Source organism: Trachurus trachurus, assembly GCF_905171665.1.
Source record: "Trachurus trachurus genome assembly, chromosome: 3".
NCBI lineage: Eukaryota > Metazoa > Chordata > Actinopteri > Carangiformes > Carangidae > Trachurus > Trachurus trachurus.
The window spans coordinates 8,347,012-8,368,275 of NC_139893.1; the positions used below are offsets into that span (position 1 = coordinate 8,347,012).

Sequence of the window (21,264 nt, forward strand, 5' to 3'; positions counted from 1 at the left end):
CACGAACCCCTCTGTGTTAAGCAGCTGGTCCCAGCAGAGCCGAGTGCTCCCTTCGCCATTATTTATAGAGAGGAATGCCATGGATAGTTTCCTAATCAGCTGTCTTACAAGCGATTGGCCACCTGCATACAATGATAGTCCCTCTTAAATCAACAAGTGGAGGATGAGATGGTCGTTAAAAATCACTGATAGGCAAAACCTGAGCTCTCAGCATGAGGGATCCTGTTACAGAGAGCTGAGAGTCTGGATCAGGAGCTTCAGGCCTCGGTAGCACACTTTGATTATTTCACATTTCACATTTCAATTAAAATAGTTTTCTCTTCATGCTGCTGTTTTGATTTTTTACTAGTGATCAGACTTGCCTCAATAACGTTGTTTTGGGTAAACTCTGGACTATATCCCTTCAGGACACTTGGATTGCCACGGACGAGCGGTGCGGAGGAATATTTCAAGGTTTTTGTGTAGTTTTATGGACCTTTTTGTGTCAGGCGCTATTATTGACTCTCATATGAAGTTTTCGTTGGACTACGAACCCCCCTCCCGGGTCTCCAGATGCACTTTGAGGAATAAAAAACTTCAAAAATTCATCACAATGAGGGTGAGTCACTATCACTAATGACTGAATTTCATTTTTTGGTGAACTATTCCTTTAATGTGGCTCTATAACATTAAATAAATAGGACTTAATCAGCAACAATTAACTAACGGGGGTCGGTCTGGGCCTGAATGTGCCCTCTTTGTTTTAACAGCGTGAACAGTACAGATGCATCTTGGGCCGCGGTTTAAGGACGACCTAGTCAACTGTGACCCTCCGCCTCGGTGGAACTGCACACGCTGTGTTTCACCAAGTGCTTGCTCATGGTCATTGTTGGATCTCTATAAATAATTTTTATAGACAGTTCAGTCTAGACTTGTTCTATATCAAAAGTTCCCCGAGGTAACCTCCTCCTTCATAAATAAAAATGGGTTTGACTGGACTATTTATATGCATGTGGTGCTTTTACAAAATCATTCACCCATGCATAAACTCCTCTATCCGTCTCCTGTGGGGATGGCACAGACACACACAAACACACACACACACATACACACACATAACCCTAACTCAGCAGTGACCTCTGTATCATCTACTGTATGTGCAACCCACATTTTTGTGACACAGTCAGACAATCCGCAGACTTCTAGGATTACAACAAACGTAGGGTAACCATGACCCCGTTCTGGTCACGACCACATCTCAACCAGACCCTGTGACCTGCGAGAAACCTTTAAGACTGAGCAAACCAGGCGTGACACAACCCCGGAGCCATCGAAAAGTCAGACATGTCACAACATCATCACCATCTACCACCACCGTGGCGTGCGTCTGTCTGCAACAGTTTCCGCAGCGAGCGAGCTCCTTTCACTGAACACGCAGCGGAGGGCAAATGTGTCAAAAAAAAAAAAAAAAAAAAGATTAAACTGCTGCACGTGATGCGGAGCAAGTGAAAACGTGCAGGTGTAGACTCACCGACTGGCACAAAGGGCTGCGAGGCAGGGCTGTGACGAGACATGCCGATGCCATTGACAGCATAAACTCTCATTTCGTACGGCACGCCTTCAATCATCCGCTTGGCTTCATAGGTGGTTCCAACGAAAGGGTCAAAGTTCAGCCTCATCCACCTGTAGCTCTGCTTCTTCTTCCTCTCCAACACATAACCTGAGGACCAGAGTGGATACAGAACAATGAAGGAGGAGGAAGAACCGAATAATTTCATCAAATTTTGTATTTATTTATTTAGATACATATTAACAATAGTTGGTGGTGCTACACAGAACAGTACAGAGGTTGTGGACAAACAGGACATAGGACATAAATAATGGCACAGCAACAGAAAAACAGATCAGCTTTTAACATTAAATTGAGAAAAGGTTGCCAGATTTTAAAAAAGATTTCCTCTTTAGCAGACACAATGTACCTGATTTTCTCCAAGTGTAATACTACATTTCCCATCTCTCTCAACCACATTTCAATTGTAGGAAACCTTTCAGATAATTGTATCAAATTAACTATTTTGATGTGTTTTATGTGTTTTATGTGTTTTTTTGTTTTTTACCAATGATTGGCTGCCCGCCGTCAAACTTCGGGGGGTCCCACTGAACAACACAGGAATCCTCTCCCACGCTGAGGACTCTGGGAGCATGAGGAGGATCGGGAACATCTGGGAGGAAAACATTGATCATGTAATTTTAAAAAAAGAAGAGAGATTTAACATTTTACTTGTATTGATGTCCTGTACAGGTGCATCTCAATAAATTAGATCATGGAAAAGTTTATTTATGTCAGTAATTAAATTCCAAAAGTGAAACTAATATATTATATAGATCCATTACACACAGAATGAAACATGTAATGTCTCTATTTATTGAATTTCTTTTAATTGTAATGATTATGGCTTACATTTAATGAAAACCTACAATTCAGTACCTCAAAAATTTGGAATATTACAAAAGACCAATTTTAAAAAGCGTTTTTAATATGGAAATGTTGGTCTGAAAAGTACACTCAATACTTAGTTGGGGCTATTTGACTTAAGCTACTGCTAATTGACTTTTCCATCATATTCTAATTCATTGACCTGTATGTCTGTGGTAATTGGCTTTGACAAGGTGTGCGACGCCTCAATGTTGTTGTTTGTTAATTTGACTGTGAGTTTCTGTCTCACCGACAACTTTGACGTTAATGTCTGCCGTGTCCTCCCCAGCAGGGTTTCTGACCACGACAGAGTAGACTCCCTCGTCCTGCCTCTCGGCGCCCTCGATGGTGAAGACACAGTGGCCCTTGGTGGTTTCCACACGGACCCTCCCGTCTCCCTCTCCAAGGACCTGACGACGACAACAACAACCAGAGAGGAGTTACTGCATCTGCTGGTCACTCTCCTCTCACCCTAAACTGTGATGATGACATCTCTATTGCACATAGGTGGAGAGGTGGAGATTACGGTACGGTAGATGTAGATGAATGCTTTAACACTTTCCAATTCAACGTTCCTTTCAGTCTTTGTGCAAATCATGCTTCTCAAGGACAGTAGCACATGTCGATTTGAACACACAACTCCAGATGTCACCATGCAGATGCAGAAACGGTGCTTAAAGGGACAGTTGTGTGCATTTCTTGTCATTTAAAAGACACCATTATCAAAACTGTTATTCTATTCTGAAAGTGTTTAGCCCTTTGGATCTTTAGATTCTTGTCTGGTGTCTGATTAGTCTGAAATTCAGACTAACAAGGAGTCCTGCAACAGATGGTGCAGCTGTCACAGAGCCCATCAGTTTAACGAGACAGAGGAAACTTAGAGAGACTAAACAAAAACACAGAAGAACTGAGGCAAGTACCTTTGTAAAACTGTGTAGTGAGGAGAACGGGCATTTTTTTTAAAGGGTAGTCATAACAAATACTGCTTTAAAAAGGTTGTTTGTGCACTTTGTGTGAAGGCAACTGAGAAACAAAACCTGATAATAACGCTAGCACTAATCTTACTGCCTGCCTACGACCACTGCACTTCACTGTGAAGCACATCGATCCTGGTACAATACCCAAAGTCACTACATGACCTACAGGGAAATGTTAAGAATCTAAGTGAAACAGGAAGTACCAGTAATAGTAATCTAAAAAAAAAAGCTAAAGGTCGACTCTCTGGCTAAAGAAGCAGCTTTTGAATCAGAAAAATTGACCTTTTCACGCTGTAGAAGAACCAGCTCCTTTTAACTTTTCTCTGCTGATACCTGCAAATCTGATTGTAATAGCACAAAATGTAAAGTTTTATTTGATTATATACACTATTTATGTGTTTGATAGGATTGTTTTTGCACATTGAAACATTGAAAATTACAAACATGTACTTACAGTTTCCTCTGACCTGTGTCTGTCTGAAAGAAGATTCAAACATGCTCTTACCGTACTGACATGGTGGGACACGGGGTAACACTGCATGCAGTTATTCTATTTTATTTTATTTTTTGCTTTCTTTTGACACATAAAAGCAAAACACACACACACATGAAGGCTGTTAACCGCTGGAGAAGCTGCTTTCCCTCCGTCGTTGTGTCTGCTGCAGCCTGTTCTGTCTCCAGGGTTGTAAATGAATGAAACTCAACCTGTTAAGTCGGGTCGTTCGCAAAATCAATTCTCCTGTGCTCCGGTGGCGGCTGCGTGCATTAGCTTTTCAACACATCGAGAGGTAACACGACTACACAGGGTGAACTCATTGTCAAAGTGCACACATGGGCACAAGCTGAGAGGCACGATGGCAATGCTGTCAACAATCAGACATGGATTTGCGAGTCAGAGTGCTACAAGCCGGATGTATTCATATGGGACGTGCACACTTACTTCCCCATCCTTCACGGTCCAAGAGGTCGTCGCGCCTCCTTTCTCCTCTCCATCGGGTTTTACAGAACTAGCCTACATTTGAGCAGAGCAAAGCGGTAAAAGCCGAAGAGAACCAAGAGGCCGTGGTGGCGCCTCTCTTTCTCCCCAACTCAAAGATCAGTAGGCTGGTAGGCATCATTGATTTGAGCATGTTAGTGGTACTGTACTACGCTATAAGCCAAATGTTAGACACATCGTCAGATCTACAGAACTGTGCCGTATAGTTAGTTGATAAAAAGTGTAACAACTCAGCTTGTATTAATTTATATCTACTCCACATATTGATTAAAATTGCCAACATTTTCCTGAAGTAAAACATTTCAGCATTACTTCAAGTTGTCCTGAAGCCTCTGGTTTCAGACTTTACTTACTGATTTTTTTTTTTGGGTGGATGACAGATCAGTAACACGAGTCGTTGCCTGTTTTACCTTTTCTCCTTTGGTCCAGATAACGGTGGGAGCAGGGTCTCCGGTGATGGGGACGTCCAGACGCAGTTTGTTTCCCGCCACCACCACGATGGTTGACTCAGGGGTGCGGCCCATACAGTCCAGGTGAATCTTAGGAGGATCTTAAAAAGTGATTTAAAGGGATAGTTCAACATTTTGGCAAATTGCCCCATTGCCATAATCCCTATAGTTTTAGGAGTAGATTCGTTACCTTTAATTGTCGGTGCAAGCTATTTAACAGAGTTGTTTTCAAGGTAAATTCATGCAAAACCATTGATGCGTGTTTCCGTTTTTCAGCAAGCAGTCTCTGCATTTACCTCGAAAACAACTCTCGTCTCGTAACGTTCTGTTATTATCTCATAGCGTGGTGAATGTGCAGGTCACAACTTGTCCACCAGAGCGTTTTGGAGTTGTTGGATTGTGTATTTGATGAGTTTGATGAGGAAAACCAAGAAATCCCATGAGCCTCTATAGCGCACTGTAGCTCTGAGCAGCTCACGGCTCTGCTCTACTGTTCTAAAAAATAGCTTGCACCGACAATTAAAGGTAACGAACCTACTGCTATGACTATAGGGATTATGACAATGGGCCAATTTGCCAAAATGTTGAACTATCCCTTTAAGAAGAACATGGTTGAAATGAACACTGCACTGAGGTTTTGTTTTGCACACTACAAGAGAATGAGTTTGTCGTTTACCTTGGCGCGGCACGTAATCGATCTTCACCTCTGGGGGACACAAGAAAAAAGAAAGTGAGAAAAAGATACAAGTTTAAATTAGCTTGTATGTGCTGAGGATGAAACTGAAAAAAAAGTTTTACCCAAGAAATTGAGTTTGGCAGAAAGGTTGAAAGCGTAGCCGTCTGGTACAAAAGTGTAGTCGCCCTCGTCCTCTGGTTTCACATCATCGATGGTCAGTTTGTGGTTCCTAAAATAACAGTTTCCAAGAGTTTCACTTCACGGTGTGTATGCAACATTTGCAATGCACACATGAAAGTGTCCTCACCTGCCGATGTGTGTGATATTCACTCTGCCTTCGGCCTTGACTTCGATCCCGTTCTTGTACCAGGTTCCCCTCACGTTCTCGTCTGACACTTCACACTTGAAAACTGCCTGGTCCTTCGCCTTCACCGTGAGGTCTGCAATGCTCTGGTAGACCTCCAGGTCTTTCTCTACAGTACACACACACACACACACACACACACAGGTTCAGAGTGCAGACAGTGGAAAGGATGGAGGTCGTCAGTCGTCAGGGGAGGTGCTACTTTATGAGGCATAAGAATAAGATGCACTAATATGATCATGTGTGAGGATAATGCGATAAAAGCAGAGATGCAGCTATTGTATGTGAGGGTAATATGGTAATAATATGTTCAAGTGTGAGGTGTTCATTATCTTTGTGCAGCCTTTGTGTGTTGTATCATAGCAACAGACACAAAGGGGAATAGTTAATTGGATTTATGGTAGAAAATGAAGTGGGAGGATATGAAGACCAGATGCAGGAGCTTCAGGGCTAATACGGTATATCACAAGAAATAATGTACATGGGAGTTATTAAAGTTATCCCTAAGAAATTGTTATCTGGGCGCGATGACTCACACCATGCTCCCTGTAAAGGTTACAGGAGTTTTTACGTCAGCTCGCCTCGCCACGTCAGCAGGGGAGAGCAAATAACATGTGAATGGCATTATAATGGAGGTTCAGTGTTGATCCCTGCTGCACGGCGGCAGCTGCTGATTCTTGGCAGGCGGATGTAGTGGTCGATCGACAGGCCAAACAAACTTAACAACACCGGGAGTGGGAACAAAGACTGGGTTTAAATCTACACACAACAACTCCTAGGAGACACACATGTGCATGAATATATATATACTGTATATATATTCACATATTTAGCTGCAGAATAACTACATTATACCTCCTACTGGAAAACACAGGTGGTGAAACGGTGATGAAACATTGATTATATCTCCTACAGGAAAACACAGACTGATGGGTTTCATTTTGTTTCCTAATGATACGGCGCTAATGGTGCTACGATGAAATGATTACTGGGTGGGAGGGAAAAAAAGGAAAAAAAACGGAGGGTGAGACTATCTGAGGTTTATATTTTGCCTACGTCCATGTACTGATGGGTTTGAACCGTCACCATCCATCATTTTTAGATCACCTGTGGATTCAAATAAAGAGCTCTGAATACATGTATCCAGCTTCAACAGCAAAAAAAAATGTCTTAAATGCACTAAAAAAAAAACCATCACATGATTGAAAAAATCTAATAATGAAACTTACAAATTTCTGAGGGAACTGGTGCAGATCTGTCATCAGCATCACCAGGCCGCTGAGAGTTGGTACTAGAGGGAAATCTATCATCTAGTAATAAAACATACTTTTAAACCACAACTTTCTCTTTATATGACTTTTTTTTACTGTCATGGAGGATTTGTGCATAAAATATTGAAGACTTTTGAAGTTTATAAAAGATGAGGTCGCTCCAACTGAATGAGTGCGTGTGTGTGTTTTCTGTTCTAACCTTCTGAAATTTCAAGTTTTATTTTTCTCAAATATTGAAGATTTTTTAAGCTAAAAGACGAGGTTGCTCCAACTCTGACTGACTGAATGAGTGTGTGTGTGTGTGTGTGGTATTTTCTGTTCTAACCTACTGGAATTTCAGGTTTTATTTTTCTTTGACAAAGAAACTACAACACAGCAAACAAAGAACACAGAGAGAGAGGGAGAGAGAGAGACCTGTGCCCTTCAGGTGAAATATTGTCCATGTTTTCTAACTTTAGCTGGTATGCACAAACCACCGCAGTAACCTTGGCACAATGGTGCGAGTGATGGCAAGAGCCATTACATCCCAAGGATAGACCGCATGCCAAGAGTGGCAAGGCCACATGACTATTGGTGGGGCATGAGAACGGGCACTTGGAGTATTTGCCACTGACAAGAAAAAAAGATTCATACTCATACTGTACTCACAGGACGCCTGACACTCACCCTGCACCATGAGCTCAGCCATTGACTCGCCGCCATTTGTTTTAACCTTGTAGTGGCCGCAGTCTTCCTTCGTGGCCTCATTAATGATCAGAACATGTTTGCAGCCGTCCTTCTTGAAGCGATACTTGAGAGCCTCGTCTCTTGTCAGCTCCACGCCGTCTTTCTCCCTGCACAGAAATTCACACAAGAAATCAGGCTGGTTGTGATTAAATATATCACACAACAGTTTTTTTTTGGGCAGCGATTCAAGAGCTGGACGAAACAACGCGTGGAGCGAGTCCAAGCCTAAAAGGTCTTCTTACTATTTTTGGAGCTTTCAGCCACATCTCACATTGATACATGTATGGCCACTCGTTTTCACATGTCCCAGGGTTCACGTTTAGGTCACATGATGACAACTGAGCCAGCTCGATTTACTGAATGAAGTCTGTGAGATGTTGTTGAAAGCTATGAAAACAAGTGTTGGGTGACCTTTGAGCTGACAGCAGATTCCTAAACACTGTCCCCAGGGATCAATAATGGACATCCACGCTCAGGGTGGACACATAATTTCACCTAGAGAGTTTGTAAAGGTTTGTACTCCAGTACATTTGTGACTAACAGAGTGTGTTGTTCTGTATTGATCAGTGGCTTCTTTTTTACAGGAAAATGTTTTTAGACCCAAGTAAAAGCCAGCCCACACATTTGCAGCAGCTTTCTCCTTCAGATAAAGGTCACATTGGACATAGTAAAATGCTGATGTGATCTTTTCATTGAGGTAGCCTAGTAATTTACAGCTTCAGTCTGTCACAGAGGTCTGGCATCTGTCTGTGGACATAACAAACTCAAATGCCATCTGCTGGGTGTCTGAGCAACAAACTAAACATTTGCTTTAAATTGAAAGACAGACTTTATTAGACCTGATTAGATTTGATTTAATGGCACTTAACCTGTGTGAGCCTCTTTAATCAACCCACGGCTCACTGATTTTATTTATGGAGGCTTATTGCTTTAGAAACTTAATGGCTTGTGGGGGTTTATGCCAGTAGTTTTGAGTGATGATACAGTTTTTGTTGATTATTTTTTAAGATCTGTGTGAGGCATGAAAATTCAGCTACTAAAAAATAGATGATTTGTGAGCGTAGAGAAAAATAGCTCACCATTTAACATTGGCTCCTTCCTCTGAGACTACACACTCCAGCTCCACCCGCTCACCCATCATCACCATCTGATCCTCCAGATTCTTCACAATCGTGACAGGAGGCTCTGCAGAGAGGAGATAAGAATGACAGACTCCACTGCAACTCTTTATCTTGCAAAATGTACATTATCTTGTTTGTTTCCTGTGAAGCTTAATTACCTTTAACAAAGAGCTCAGTGGTGCTTTTTTCCTCCCCCACCACACAGGTATATGCAGCATCATCTGCCAAGGAGCAGTGGTTGATGGTGAGGTAGCGCATGTTGCCAACGTTCTCAAATATGTACCTTGACAAAAGACAGGAGGATTTTCACACTTTTAATCAATTTAACACTTAAATAAAACATATAAAACATTATATTTTTCAGGAAACTTACTTGCTGGTGATGTGATTAAAGGAGCAAGTGGGGAATTCAGTCATATGTTCATGAAAAAAGAAACAAGAGAGAGAAAGAGAGATGAAAAACTCAAATTATAACTTAGTAGTAATAGTATATAGTTTTGATAATGTATTGGTAAAGCATGTTTGGTGAACTCAAACCTTCCAGTCGGTTGAATTTCTTTCCCGTTCTTCAGCCATTTCACATCAACATCTGCATTGGCAACCTGGACTGCCAGTTTTATTTTATGCCCCTTTGTCACTTGGTAGGCAGGATCCAACTTTTTGAGGAAAACTGTGTGTCAGAGAACACAAACAACATGTTCAATCAAACACCGATTCTTTACATTTTGTGAGGATATGCAACTTCACAAACTTCTAAACTCAGACCTTCGCTCTTCTTCTCCTCCTTCTTCTTCATTTGCTTCAGCCTCTTCAGCATGCCCCTCAGGTCGGTAATGCCGTACTGGAAAGCGATCTTCTCGTACTCTGAAGCAGGAGCACCCTTGAGGATGTCCCACACATCCACATCGGGCTCAGAGCTCATCACCGTAGTTCTGATACAGATAAACCAGCCAGAGGAAGATGTTAACGCCAGTTAGAAAGTGAGAAAGTTGCATTATAAATACAGTGCAAAGACAGCATGGGATAGGGATACACTGACAGTTCATTAACAGATTAGCTGTTTATTTCACACACAGTTAATTCACTGATAACTGTTACGAAGCAACTAACAAGCAAGTGATGATTCGTCAACTTCATACATTGTTTACTAATCTATAGCAAGTAGGCTAAATGATGTCAGTGTTTGAAAACAGACACTGTAATTCAGACCAAATAGACAAGATGAAAACTTCTTACCAAAATGCAGTACTTTGGTCTGTAGCCTAATAGTTTGTTATTGCAGCTTTTATAATCCTACATACCTTTTCCTTTTATCTGAATCAGATAGATTTATAGACTTTTTGTTGTTTTGGACTTCATAAAAAGAGACGATATGATCTTACATACTGCATTTTGTAGGCCTACCTAGTTTATGCGAAGATCATGCAATGACCTCCAACCTCTGGGGGGCGTCCAAAACCCTACCAGTTCAGTTGGGCCTGACAAGATTATTTTTCTCGATCAGTTTAAAAAGAAATGTGTTGCGTGTTTATATTTTGACATATGATCCAGCGAACACAGATTTATTTTACAAATAAAACAAATATCTACTGGGTGTGTCACATGACGTCAGAGGTCAGGTGTTGAAGTTAGCGGTAAAGCTACAGTAGCTAGTTGCTAAAGACGAGTATAGAAAACAAACATTGGAGCGGAGCGGAGGAAGAGTGAAGAAAGAGAGAGAGGTGGAAAAGAAAATGACGACGAGAAGGTGAAGTTCGGTTAAAGTTAAGAATATGTAAATAAAAAAAAGTGGCTACTTAGCTTGTTGCCATTAGCAAAGAGCTAGCTAGAGAGGAGGAAGCTAGCGTTGCTAAGGACGGTAACGCGGCAACAGCAGCTAACGTGGCAACAGCTGTCGATCCAAGGGAAAACGGAAGAGAGCCACAGCCCACCTGCCACCTGCCCCACCTTCATCTCCACCTGAGGAGGCTGGGCAGGTTACCAGTTTTTTTTAGCTGCCCCTCAGTTTTTCCACAGTTCAATGGGGGAAAAAAGTTTAAAATGAACTGAGAACAACAACGTTTGGACTCTACATCAGTCTGAACCATGGATGTATTAACGGTCTGAACTCATTGGGACTCTGATGTTGTCGAGAAGAAAGGGGAAGTAAGGTAACTTAGGCTATTTCTCATTATTATTATCAACTATCCTAATATGAGTAGTAATTATGTAATACTGTGTTCCCAATGTGTTCTGTTTATACAGTACAATGACACTGGTTAGTTTCGTAAATATTCTTGCATTATTGATACAGTGTAAATCCTGTATGATAGCCTACAGGTTATGTTGCTTAACGTTAATTGCTCTTGGTCTCCCTGTATGAATCTCTCTCTCTGTCTTTCTTTGTTTGAGTGTGTAACGTTATAGGAAGAATCCACAGTGGAAATATGGGACATGTGGAAAATAAGGTGAGTTTGTTTTTGGTTTATTATGTCAACATCACATGGTTCAGATATTGTTGCAAATATGTCCTGTTACTGTAGCTCATTATTGAGACAGGTCTGTCACATAACTGTGTCCCTGGAAACACTTGTGTTGACAATTTGATGTGGTTGTTTTCTGAATGTGTGTCTTTGCATCATGCGTTTCAGTGTATTGACTCCTCAGGGCCACCATAACAATCTGAATCATGCATCTGTATTTTGTTGTAGGTGAAGCATTAGCATCGTGGCTTAGGAAATTATTACTTCAATCATGTATTTCTAAATCCTGCATGATAGAATACCTTCAAGCGTTGATATTGTCCTTGGGGTTATGATCATGTGCTGTAGTCTTTCAGTGTAAATCCTGTATGCTACAAGTGTTTCCAATAGATAAAAACCTTGGGGTGTTAGGAGAGCAGAATGGATTGGAGACAGTGTGTAGGGGCCCAGAACCTGTTTATATATACAGTATATGGCCTTGCTCATGCTGCTGGGCTTTCTCATGGGAACTGTACAGTCAGTAATAGTCATATGTTTGATAAAAGTGTGCATTATCAACTACTCTGTAAATTTCCTCTTAAGATTGTATGCATACATTTTATTTTTTCCATCTTTTTGATACTTTTCTAGAGTGAACACATTACATCTCCCACACATACACCTGCTCATCCATCTGCTCTCCCCCTGGTTTTACTACACCTGTCCACTAGGTGCCCTCAGTGACTTTTCTTCCTCAATCATGTGATCACTGTCTGCATTTGCTTTTGCAAGTGTTGTATGCAGCAAACAGTTTCCAGTTAACTCCTAAGTTCATCACTACAGTACAGCAGTTTTTTAAGTATCTGTTAGATTTCCTAATTTGCCTGAGTTTTTTGGTGTTATCTCTGGCCTTCTGGTTTTCTGTTACCTGTCTTCATGCTTCATATGGCAAGCTGCTGCCTCTGGGCTTAACTGATCAGAGTAAAGTGGTTTTTAATTTAGATAATGATTTGTCGACAAAAGCTATGGACACCTTTTTTTTTTTTTTTTTTTACCACCTTTGAGATACTATAGTGTTTAGTAAAATGGCTGATCTATGATTAAATCTTCCCTGCAGTTAACCTTATGGTATACATTTGTAAACAATGTATTTTTGTTGGTCATCATCAAATAATACACAAGTCAAGACTATACCAATCAATCCAACATTGCACTTAAGTTATATGAATGTTCATGGTTTCCAATAAATAACTTAATAACTTTAATAACAGAAACAACTAAAAGTATCCCTGTGACTCTCCAGATGCCCCTCAGCACCTTCTTACCGATTTGTGGATTTTACGAAACTGCTGCTCATTCAGATGTTGAACCCAAGAGGCAAATATGGCAAAACAAACCAGACAGGTTAAAACACAGCAACAGCAACACAACCAGCATATTAGAAATATGCTTTTCATACATATTAAATATTACAGTAGTAAAACTACAATAAAGCAAGCCCAGGTAACAGCATCAGTTAAAACGACAGGCTAACATCATGCTTTGTTTTAGAGGTTGACATGGTGTACAGATCTCTTGTGCACAGGAGAAGTGTGTGGTGATGGTGTGTGGTACACATGAGTCACTGTTGATCGTTTGGAAAGGTGGGGAATGATTGCAAAGTGTCGGAGAAAGACAAAGATGATTCATCAGGTGGAGTGTGATAGTACATATTATGTCACCAGCAATAACATGTGTGAGGGAGAAATAAACTGTGGAAACTGCTGCTGTTTCAGACTCTGTTGTTGAGTGAGACGGTGTTCAAGCAGGAAAATGCAGGATTAATGATCACAGGATTAAGATGTAACGATAAAAGAGACATAAATTAGGGCAATTACATTTTCAGAAAGCCATAGGATGGAAAATTAGCACTTACATGGCTTCATGTGTATATATTTCAATATGGTATCACGGTGTATTTTTACTGGAAGAGCAGTTAAATCCTTTGAAAGCCAAATGTAATTTTGAAAACACAGAATGCATCATTTCACCCTAATTTATCATTGTGCCTTGTGTGTGTTCAGGCATGTATGCATGCAGGTAAGTGTTATCAGGTGATCATGCACCCCTCAGAAGTGCAGAGGTTGCTTACTCTCTGAAGATGAAGGATGATCCAGAGAGAATGAGAATGACACAGTTAGATTATGAAAAAAAAGAAAAAAGAAAACTACCTAGTCTCCAGACACATTAAGGAGTTACAGTACTGTCATTTGTTTACCTCTTTTTTAATAAGGTGCTGAAGTCCAGCTCTCCTTCATCATTTCCATCCACGCTACTGTAGAAACATCAGCCACCAGCAACAAAACATCAACATCAACGTCTCCAAAGAAAAGAAAAAGGTAATACCTCACAGTCATGGTTTGTTTTAACTGCAGCAATCTTTGTTCAGTCTATTTACCATAACAATAGTGAACTGTGTTGCAACACAAATATTCAAGTGAGATTAAATAGAGAAACTCGACTGGACATAATCACTCGTTAGGACCGAAAGTGTTTGATTGATAGAAGACGTGAATATACAGGCAGGTGTTTTGCTGGAGGGACGGTGCTGCCATGTTTGAAGGAACAGGTTGATATTTTTGGGAAATCCACTTATTGATATACCACAGTATGAAATGAAGATACAGTATATTTTTCTGTGTTGATTAATGAACCACAGCTGGAGTATTATAGAAACTATTACCACACCTCAACGATGGCATCTTTAGTGTCTCACAATGCATGAGCTAAAACTTACAGGTTTGTTCCAGACAGGGTCTATTCAGGAAAGCAGTCTTCGTGAAAACTATCTGAGTTTCTCAACCCTGAGATGAGTGAAACTGAAACTAAGCGTGACTCAGTTGCCATGGTAATTTACTCTCAAGTTTCTGTCTCTGAAACAGAGAATATGTCTCTTTTACAATCAGTCATCGATCTCTGACATTTAAATAGTTATTTGTAATACTGAGACTCAGTAAACAATGAGTCACCTCAAACATTTACTATGTATTCATCAACGATGTGTGAATTTATGCTTTGTAAGTCGAAAACTCAAGGAGCTGTTTCTTGGCCAGGATCTGTCAATCATAGATCTTTAAACTTTAATCTTTATCTTAATACAGTGGAGGAGGCCGTGCGCTTTATGTACAATAGTGAATCGTTGAATCAGAACTCGATTGGTGATGTTTTTTTATGCAGGCAGTTAACACAGTGTGTTGACTGAACTTATTTCTGCAGCTGTTGTGTTTTCCCATCTCAGGGTTCATCAACTCGGATTTTAGGGTTAGAGTCAGAGTTTGTTAAACCTGCTTTCTGGAATAGACTCCACGTGTCCTGTGAACAGTTTTACAGAGGTCTCTTTCATCATGGAGCAACTTTTCAGGCCGTCACTGTTGTTGCAGTACCTGTAGCGGCCACTGGGCAAGACAGTGAGGCAGAGCAGGGGCACTACATCTCTATTCAAACATGGATGAGACAGGAGCTTTTAATGAACACATTGCATCACAATTTTAGGGTTAATTGAAAACAAGTTGAGAGGAATTGCTCTAACTCCCTCAAACCTACAGATTTCTTTGTGATATTGTCATAAGAAATTCTGTTTGTTATAATTTTATTCCTTTTAGTAATGGGCCAAATAACAGATATTGTTTTTGCCATTTTCACCCCATTGAATAGTTAATAGTGAAGAGGCCAAGGAAACAACAGTATGACAGTCAGTACAGTAGTATGACATTTGGACTAGCAATAGTAGTTATATCGGGGCTACTAGAGAGTCAAGCTTGATGTTTATTCCTGATTCCAGCTTCAGACATAACACACAGATATAAATGATGGTTTCAGTCTTTTTTAACCTACTCCTGGATTAAAAGGAAAAAAAAGTGAATGAGTGAATTTCCCAAAACAAAACTGTTCCTTTAAGCCATTGGCAGCAGCAGCGGCTGTCCAAGCAAGAACAGTACAAAACACTCAAGGTTAAAGAAACCAACAGTCACTAAACAGGATCCGATCAGTGGGACGACAGATAAAGACAAGGGCATAGATAGGACTGTGTGCTTGTCTCCCGCCTCTGATCTGAGAGCAGGATTAGAAGGTGAGAGTCTGGTTTATGAGGTGAAGTTACAACACACCACGGCTGCATTTCCTTCATGTGGCAACCGTGTGGAAGAGCGCGGCTCGCACTTTCAGTATCATCAAACCACCGTCAAAGCTCACTCTGCGGGGTGGCTGTTTGTGCAGCTGGCTCTGCTGTTTTGATTGAGACCCAGGAGGAGATCAGAGAGAGCTGACGGCTGCACCGAGCGGATGTTGCATAACAGCTTTAATAAAACCAAATCTCTACATATTGAGCATCAAAGGTTAACACAATCTCTGCTACTATAATTAGCAACTACAACCAGGATTTTGAATGTGAGCCGTCCATCTCTCTCATGGTCTTCCTGCTGTGGTTACTCCACTTCAAACTCAGCAGATATGAGGCTGCGCCATCCACAACACTGGTTCTGTTTGACTCGAAGGCAGAGAAGAAACAGGCCACAGGAGAGAGAACCGGTCTCTGATCCTGGTCCTGGTTTCTCTGTTCTTACACAATCAGAGCTCTCAGAGTTTGAATTTCAGCCTGCAACAAACCCCTTCTTTACTACCTTGAGGATGGTCCACTTCTCTTCTTACCGACTTCACTCCTGATAGGTCAGCATTCCCACAGTTATTTTCTTTTTTTAACATAAAACATGGTAATACTCCACTATGGGGCTTTTTTTCTCTCTCTTTAAATCGCTTAAACTCTTTCAGCTAATCAATATAAAATACATATTCCTTATCAGCTTTGCTATGCACAGAGTTCATTTTAATCTCATCACTACATCCTCTTGATCTCTAAATGATCTTGAATTATGATACAACACACGTCAAAAAGCAAAGTATAAAAGCCTCAGATGTTGCATATAATATGATTCAAACGTGCCTGTGTTGTAATAATTATATTCATATTGTACTCTAGTGACTATTCCCCCATAGACGGAAGCAGAGAGATTCAAATTTCACTCCCATTTTAATTTGGTGTCACATTACATTTCATAATGACTCAGAGGCTTCACTTTAAATTAATTTGAGATCAGGAGAATTAAAATGTAACAGAAAAAAAGATCCTCTTCATATCCTTTATATAAATTCATACAGTACCTAATCACCCCTTATCAGCTGCATGGTATCATATTACTGTAGGTGATTTCTTAGCTCAAAAATGAAAAAAATGTGGTGTTTCCATTATTGGCTGACAGGTTCTGAGCTGCATCTGGTTTCAAGCTCACAAACTTTTGAATTTTTAATAATTTTAGATCAATTTAAAGCAGGATGGAGGCTTCAGAAATGTTTAACAACTTCTCCAAACTGATCAAATATGGCATTAAATCATACATATAAATGAAAAGTGAATCTATTATGTGATTGATCTGAGGTAAAGTGGTTTGTAGCCTATATGCCCTGTAAAAAGAGGAAACAGTGGGATCCAAAAATGAAGATGTCACTGAGCATTAATATGAGTTCCCCTTCACGTCACAGTTTATAGCTATGGCACCAACAGTGAATCAACATATATTGAATTCTCATGTAATGTGTGATCAGTTTTTGTATAGAATTTGGATTTTGTATTTAATGTAAAGTAATAAAGTTAGATAAAAACTTACGTGCGCCTGAACGCTGCTCTAATGTCAAAGCCTTCAACAGGCCTCGCCTCTGAAACACAGAGCAGCATCCAGAGGTAATCATGACAGTGACTAATCTGATGGTACAATCATAGTTTGTTGGCATAAATAAAATAAAAAAAAACTACACAGCTTCCTCACCGTGTACAGCCAAATCAAAATTACAGCTGTCAAACTTGTCCCTGGATGTAACCTCACATCTGTACGCTCCTGCAAAGTTTGGCTTGGCATCGACGATCTGCATCTCAAAGGTGTAGATCTGCAACCACGTGCATGAGCAGAGATGTGAGAGGGACTAAATCAGACGCCAAAAAAAGACTTAAATCTATCACATTTTACACCATAACCTATAAATATGTAACATTATGCATCAGTTTCAGATATCGTGCCATTGACGTTCCCTCTCTGTGAACTCTTCAGCCGCCACTCTCTGAAACTCAGATGTAGACATGCAGGGGTCATGTCTGTACCACGACATAACCCTCAAGGTAGCGTGCATGCAACTCATCATGGTATTTTGCTGAGTGAGGAAAGACCTTGCCTAACAGAGTGTGAGAAGGGCAGCGCTTGAGAAACACCTTTGTTGCCTCAAAGTAAAATGTTACATGTTGCAGTTTTAGGTTCATTCTGACGGAGAATGCTGCATGTAGCTGCTCATATGCTTATATACTGTATATGTGTGTATATAGAGAGAGTATATATAAAGAAAAGAAATCATCTTACTGACTTGTAACAAAATCCTGTTTAAGTTCAACATTTCTGCAGCGGTGCCGTACCTTTGTGTTGCGATCGTACGTTTCTTTTAGCTGCAGGTGTTTTCCAGTCTTGCTGGCGAGGTCCATCCACTTCCCTTTGAACCATCTGATGGTGGGTTTCTTCAGAAGTGACTCAGCACTGACTTTAGCCACAAATGTGATGTTTTCCCCTGCGCACAACAGCATGTTATTGTGTGGTTTGTTACCATGGATTCTGATATCCAACTTCCAAAGTCAAAAATGTGACTTTTTGTTGTTTTTGTATTTATTCTGTGAGTCAAATTAACAGCAAGTTCTGTTCCTTCACATCTTATTCACACACACACTTTATATCTTTCATTCCCTGAGGATGGTTTAGTTTTTAGACCATGTCTCTGTTCAGTGGTATTTATTGTGCTGACACTCACCTACAGTGACTTCTCCTGAGTGGGGTTTCTCTGTGAAGAGTCCGGTCAGGTCCTGTCTGGTGTCTGGAGGCTGTCCCTCTGAAAAGTCAGTGTGGTCGAGGCAGAGTTGAGCTCGGTGCTTTCAGGGATATTTGAAGGTTGTTTTCCACAGAATTACATGCAACATCTGGTTCTGTGTCTATATCTGTCAAACTGAATGTGCTCTTTAAACTGGAAACTGAGTTCGCCACCTTGTGAGTGACTCACCCTCAACAACAGGAGGAGCATCTTGTGCTGGGGCAGCAGTCTCCTCCCCTGCAGGTGCAGGTGCAGGTGCAGGTGGAGCTGAGTCTGGTTGTGGTTCTTCACTGGACTTGGCCGGTGGTTCTTCACTGGATTTGGCCGGTGGTTCTCCACTGGACTTGGCCGGTGGTTCTCCACTGGACTTGGCCGGTTCCTTAGCCTTAGCTGGGGCCCCAGAGACAACAAGGCATAAATGAGAGATACAGTATACCCCGAACAACAGATAATACCACTTAAAGTATGTAATCATGTCTTATTTAACTTATACTTAAAAACGTATTTATATTTTGGGGAGAATATTCTGTATATTAACATTTCAATTTGAAAAATGAGCATTAAACTCAAATTTGTTCAGTAAATATATGTATTTCTGTACTAACTAAGTCACATAAAAAAGGTTAATGTTAATAATATTCAAGTCATTTCATGTAATTCAGATTCTTCTAAACCCTTTTTCGTCACCAGCAAATATTTCTCATGTCTAATCTGTGGATGGTAAATGGTTTTCCATTTGTTATCAGCTGCCTCTCATGCCTATCCTGAGCGCCAGTCAAGTGGTGGTTACTCATGAGGAAATCATGTGCTGGCGTGTGGGTCAAGGTCACCGTGCAGGCACAGTGAGAGCGGCTCTCATATGAGCCACAGACAGACAGCTGTGGGAAGTTGTTTGTCCCACACTGGGCCGATTAGTCCGCTGCCTTTCTTCAAGATTTGTTTCCACCTTATCAAACCCAAACAAACGACCTCAGCGGGTCACACTGTGTCAGACTAATGGCACACATGTAGCTCGGTGGCACACTTTAACACACAGCAGAAAACACAGTGCTTTATGGATTTGGTGAAGTGTGCGACACAATGATGGTGATCAGGCCAGTGATAAAACATGCACATAGACTAAAAGGAACAGCTGGATTTTCAAGGAAATGTGCTTATTTGCCTTTGGATGAGAGGCCTTATACAGCCCTAATGTATGTATGATAAATATGAAGCTACAACCAGCAGGTAACGTAGCTTAGCATAAAGACTGGAAACATCTACAGCTCACTAATTGACACGTTTTAAAGAAGAGATGTCGGAAAAAAGATTTAAAACGCCCTCAAACAGTAGAAACCTGCTGTCTTTGGTCGAATAGACTGGTTTGAGCAGGAAGTGTTGGTTTAAAATATCATGACAGAAAAATGAATGAATGACCTTGCTTGAGGTTCTGGTGGTCTTTTATTGAGGTTGTGAGGTATGTTTTTGGAGGTGTACCATGTCAACTCGTGAGCTTTACAGGCTGATTTTCAAGTCTTTATGCCAACTGTCTCCTGGCTGCAGCTCCACCTTTACCACACAGAGCATGAGAGTGGTATTAGTCGTCTCATTTACCTGCTGATAACAAGGGGAATAAAATGTCAAAGTAAGCAAGAACATTTCTCAAAGATAGACAAAACACAAAGCTGTTTTTCAGCGTGAAGTCGGTGCAGAACGTGAGTCCGTGTGCAGTCGCCGCCACGTGCATGCAGCAGTGCATCAAGTATTTACTCAGTGGCTCAGTGGTTTTCAGTGCTCTGCTTTGCTTTGAGCTCTGTGACGACTACACAACCCAGAGGTGAGCGAGCAGACGCACAGCTGCAGCATCAAAAGCTTGTCCCACCTGGCTTCGCTGCGACCTTCAGCTCAAACTTGACCTTTGACCCCCCTGCAATCACTGCGTAGACATTGGCGTCTTCCGCGGTAATGTCTTTTATAGCGAGGGAGTGCTTGTTTCCGTCGGCTGTGATCGCGAATTTGCCGCCGCTGGCAATGTCCTTTGAGTTGCACTGCCATTTTACTTTAGCGTCAGGCTTCTCGGTCTCCGCTTCAAAGACCACAGAGGACCCCTCCTCCGCCTCCCGGGTCTTTGGTTTCTTGGTAAATGCTGAAACTGAAGAGGGAGGGTGGGTTCAAAATAAAAAGAAAGCCCTTTGAAGTGTCTATTAGACCTTTTTTTTTTATAGGCGGAAGGGACACAGTTGTCTCCCTGATGAAAACTTTATCACAAAGGAATCAAGTAACTCTTTGCACCTCGAGTGTTTTGTGAAGTTGAATAACACATTGAAAACACTGTTTGTGTTGTTTTTTGAATTTTGAACTTAATCTTGTAAGCTTTAATTAAAAAAACAACACATTTAGTATACAGTATGCCATAGCACATTACAGAGTGAAACAATGGGAAAAGAAGAGAGGCATGGAGGATTCATAGTTAAATGAGAGGAAGGCTCATGAGCTGAGTGTATCCACTCCATGTCTGTAAATTTCCCTTTTCCCATTCCACACAGATGTCTCAGAGCACAAACATCTGGCTTCATGATAACTCATATTTGTGTAGTCTTGGAGTAGCCCACTCTGACATTTTCTGAACCGTGGAGTTTGAGCCTCATTTGGACAGGATAACATAATAAAAGGGTCATTCAACATAAACATCTGCTAATCAGCCAGTGAGATTTTGTTGATTAGTCTGTTTGAGTTCATAATGTGGCCTCTGGAGCCAGTTTGTAGTTGTGTTCACAGTCTGAGAATATTAGTGGATTAAGAATCTACTTAATTGTAGTAAAAGTAGAAATTTCCCAGTTTAAAATACTCCATTACAAGTTAAATACCTACA

The 21,264-nt window shown here is 40.9% G+C and overlaps 1 protein-coding gene across 1 annotated transcript in view; it reads right to left on the reverse strand.

Annotated features, from left to right (window-relative positions):
* mybpc3 (myosin binding protein C3) overlaps positions 1-21,264 on the reverse strand; it is a 34,650-nt gene that overhangs the window by 10,635 nt on the left and 2,751 nt on the right. Inside the window, exons 2-19 of the mRNA XM_083999744.1 lie at positions 18,603-18,803; positions 18,357-18,434; positions 17,971-18,119; positions 17,336-17,453; positions 17,177-17,225; positions 13,735-13,791; positions 9,802-9,968; positions 9,574-9,706; positions 9,195-9,319; positions 8,995-9,100; positions 7,856-8,022; positions 5,862-6,027; positions 5,677-5,783; positions 5,555-5,584; positions 4,840-4,979; positions 2,706-2,865; positions 2,097-2,201; positions 1,511-1,699 (exon numbers count right to left, since the gene is read on the reverse strand). Of these exons, the coding sequence (XP_083855870.1) occupies positions 1,511-1,699; positions 2,097-2,201; positions 2,706-2,865; positions 4,840-4,979; positions 5,555-5,584; positions 5,677-5,783; positions 5,862-6,027; positions 7,856-8,022; positions 8,995-9,100; positions 9,195-9,319; positions 9,574-9,706; positions 9,802-9,968; positions 13,735-13,791; positions 17,177-17,225; positions 17,336-17,453; positions 17,971-18,119; positions 18,357-18,434; positions 18,603-18,803 (2,247 nt within the window). The remainder of the gene's footprint in view (positions 1-1,510; positions 1,700-2,096; positions 2,202-2,705; positions 2,866-4,839; positions 4,980-5,554; positions 5,585-5,676; positions 5,784-5,861; positions 6,028-7,855; positions 8,023-8,994; positions 9,101-9,194; positions 9,320-9,573; positions 9,707-9,801; positions 9,969-13,734; positions 13,792-17,176; positions 17,226-17,335; positions 17,454-17,970; positions 18,120-18,356; positions 18,435-18,602; positions 18,804-21,264) is intronic.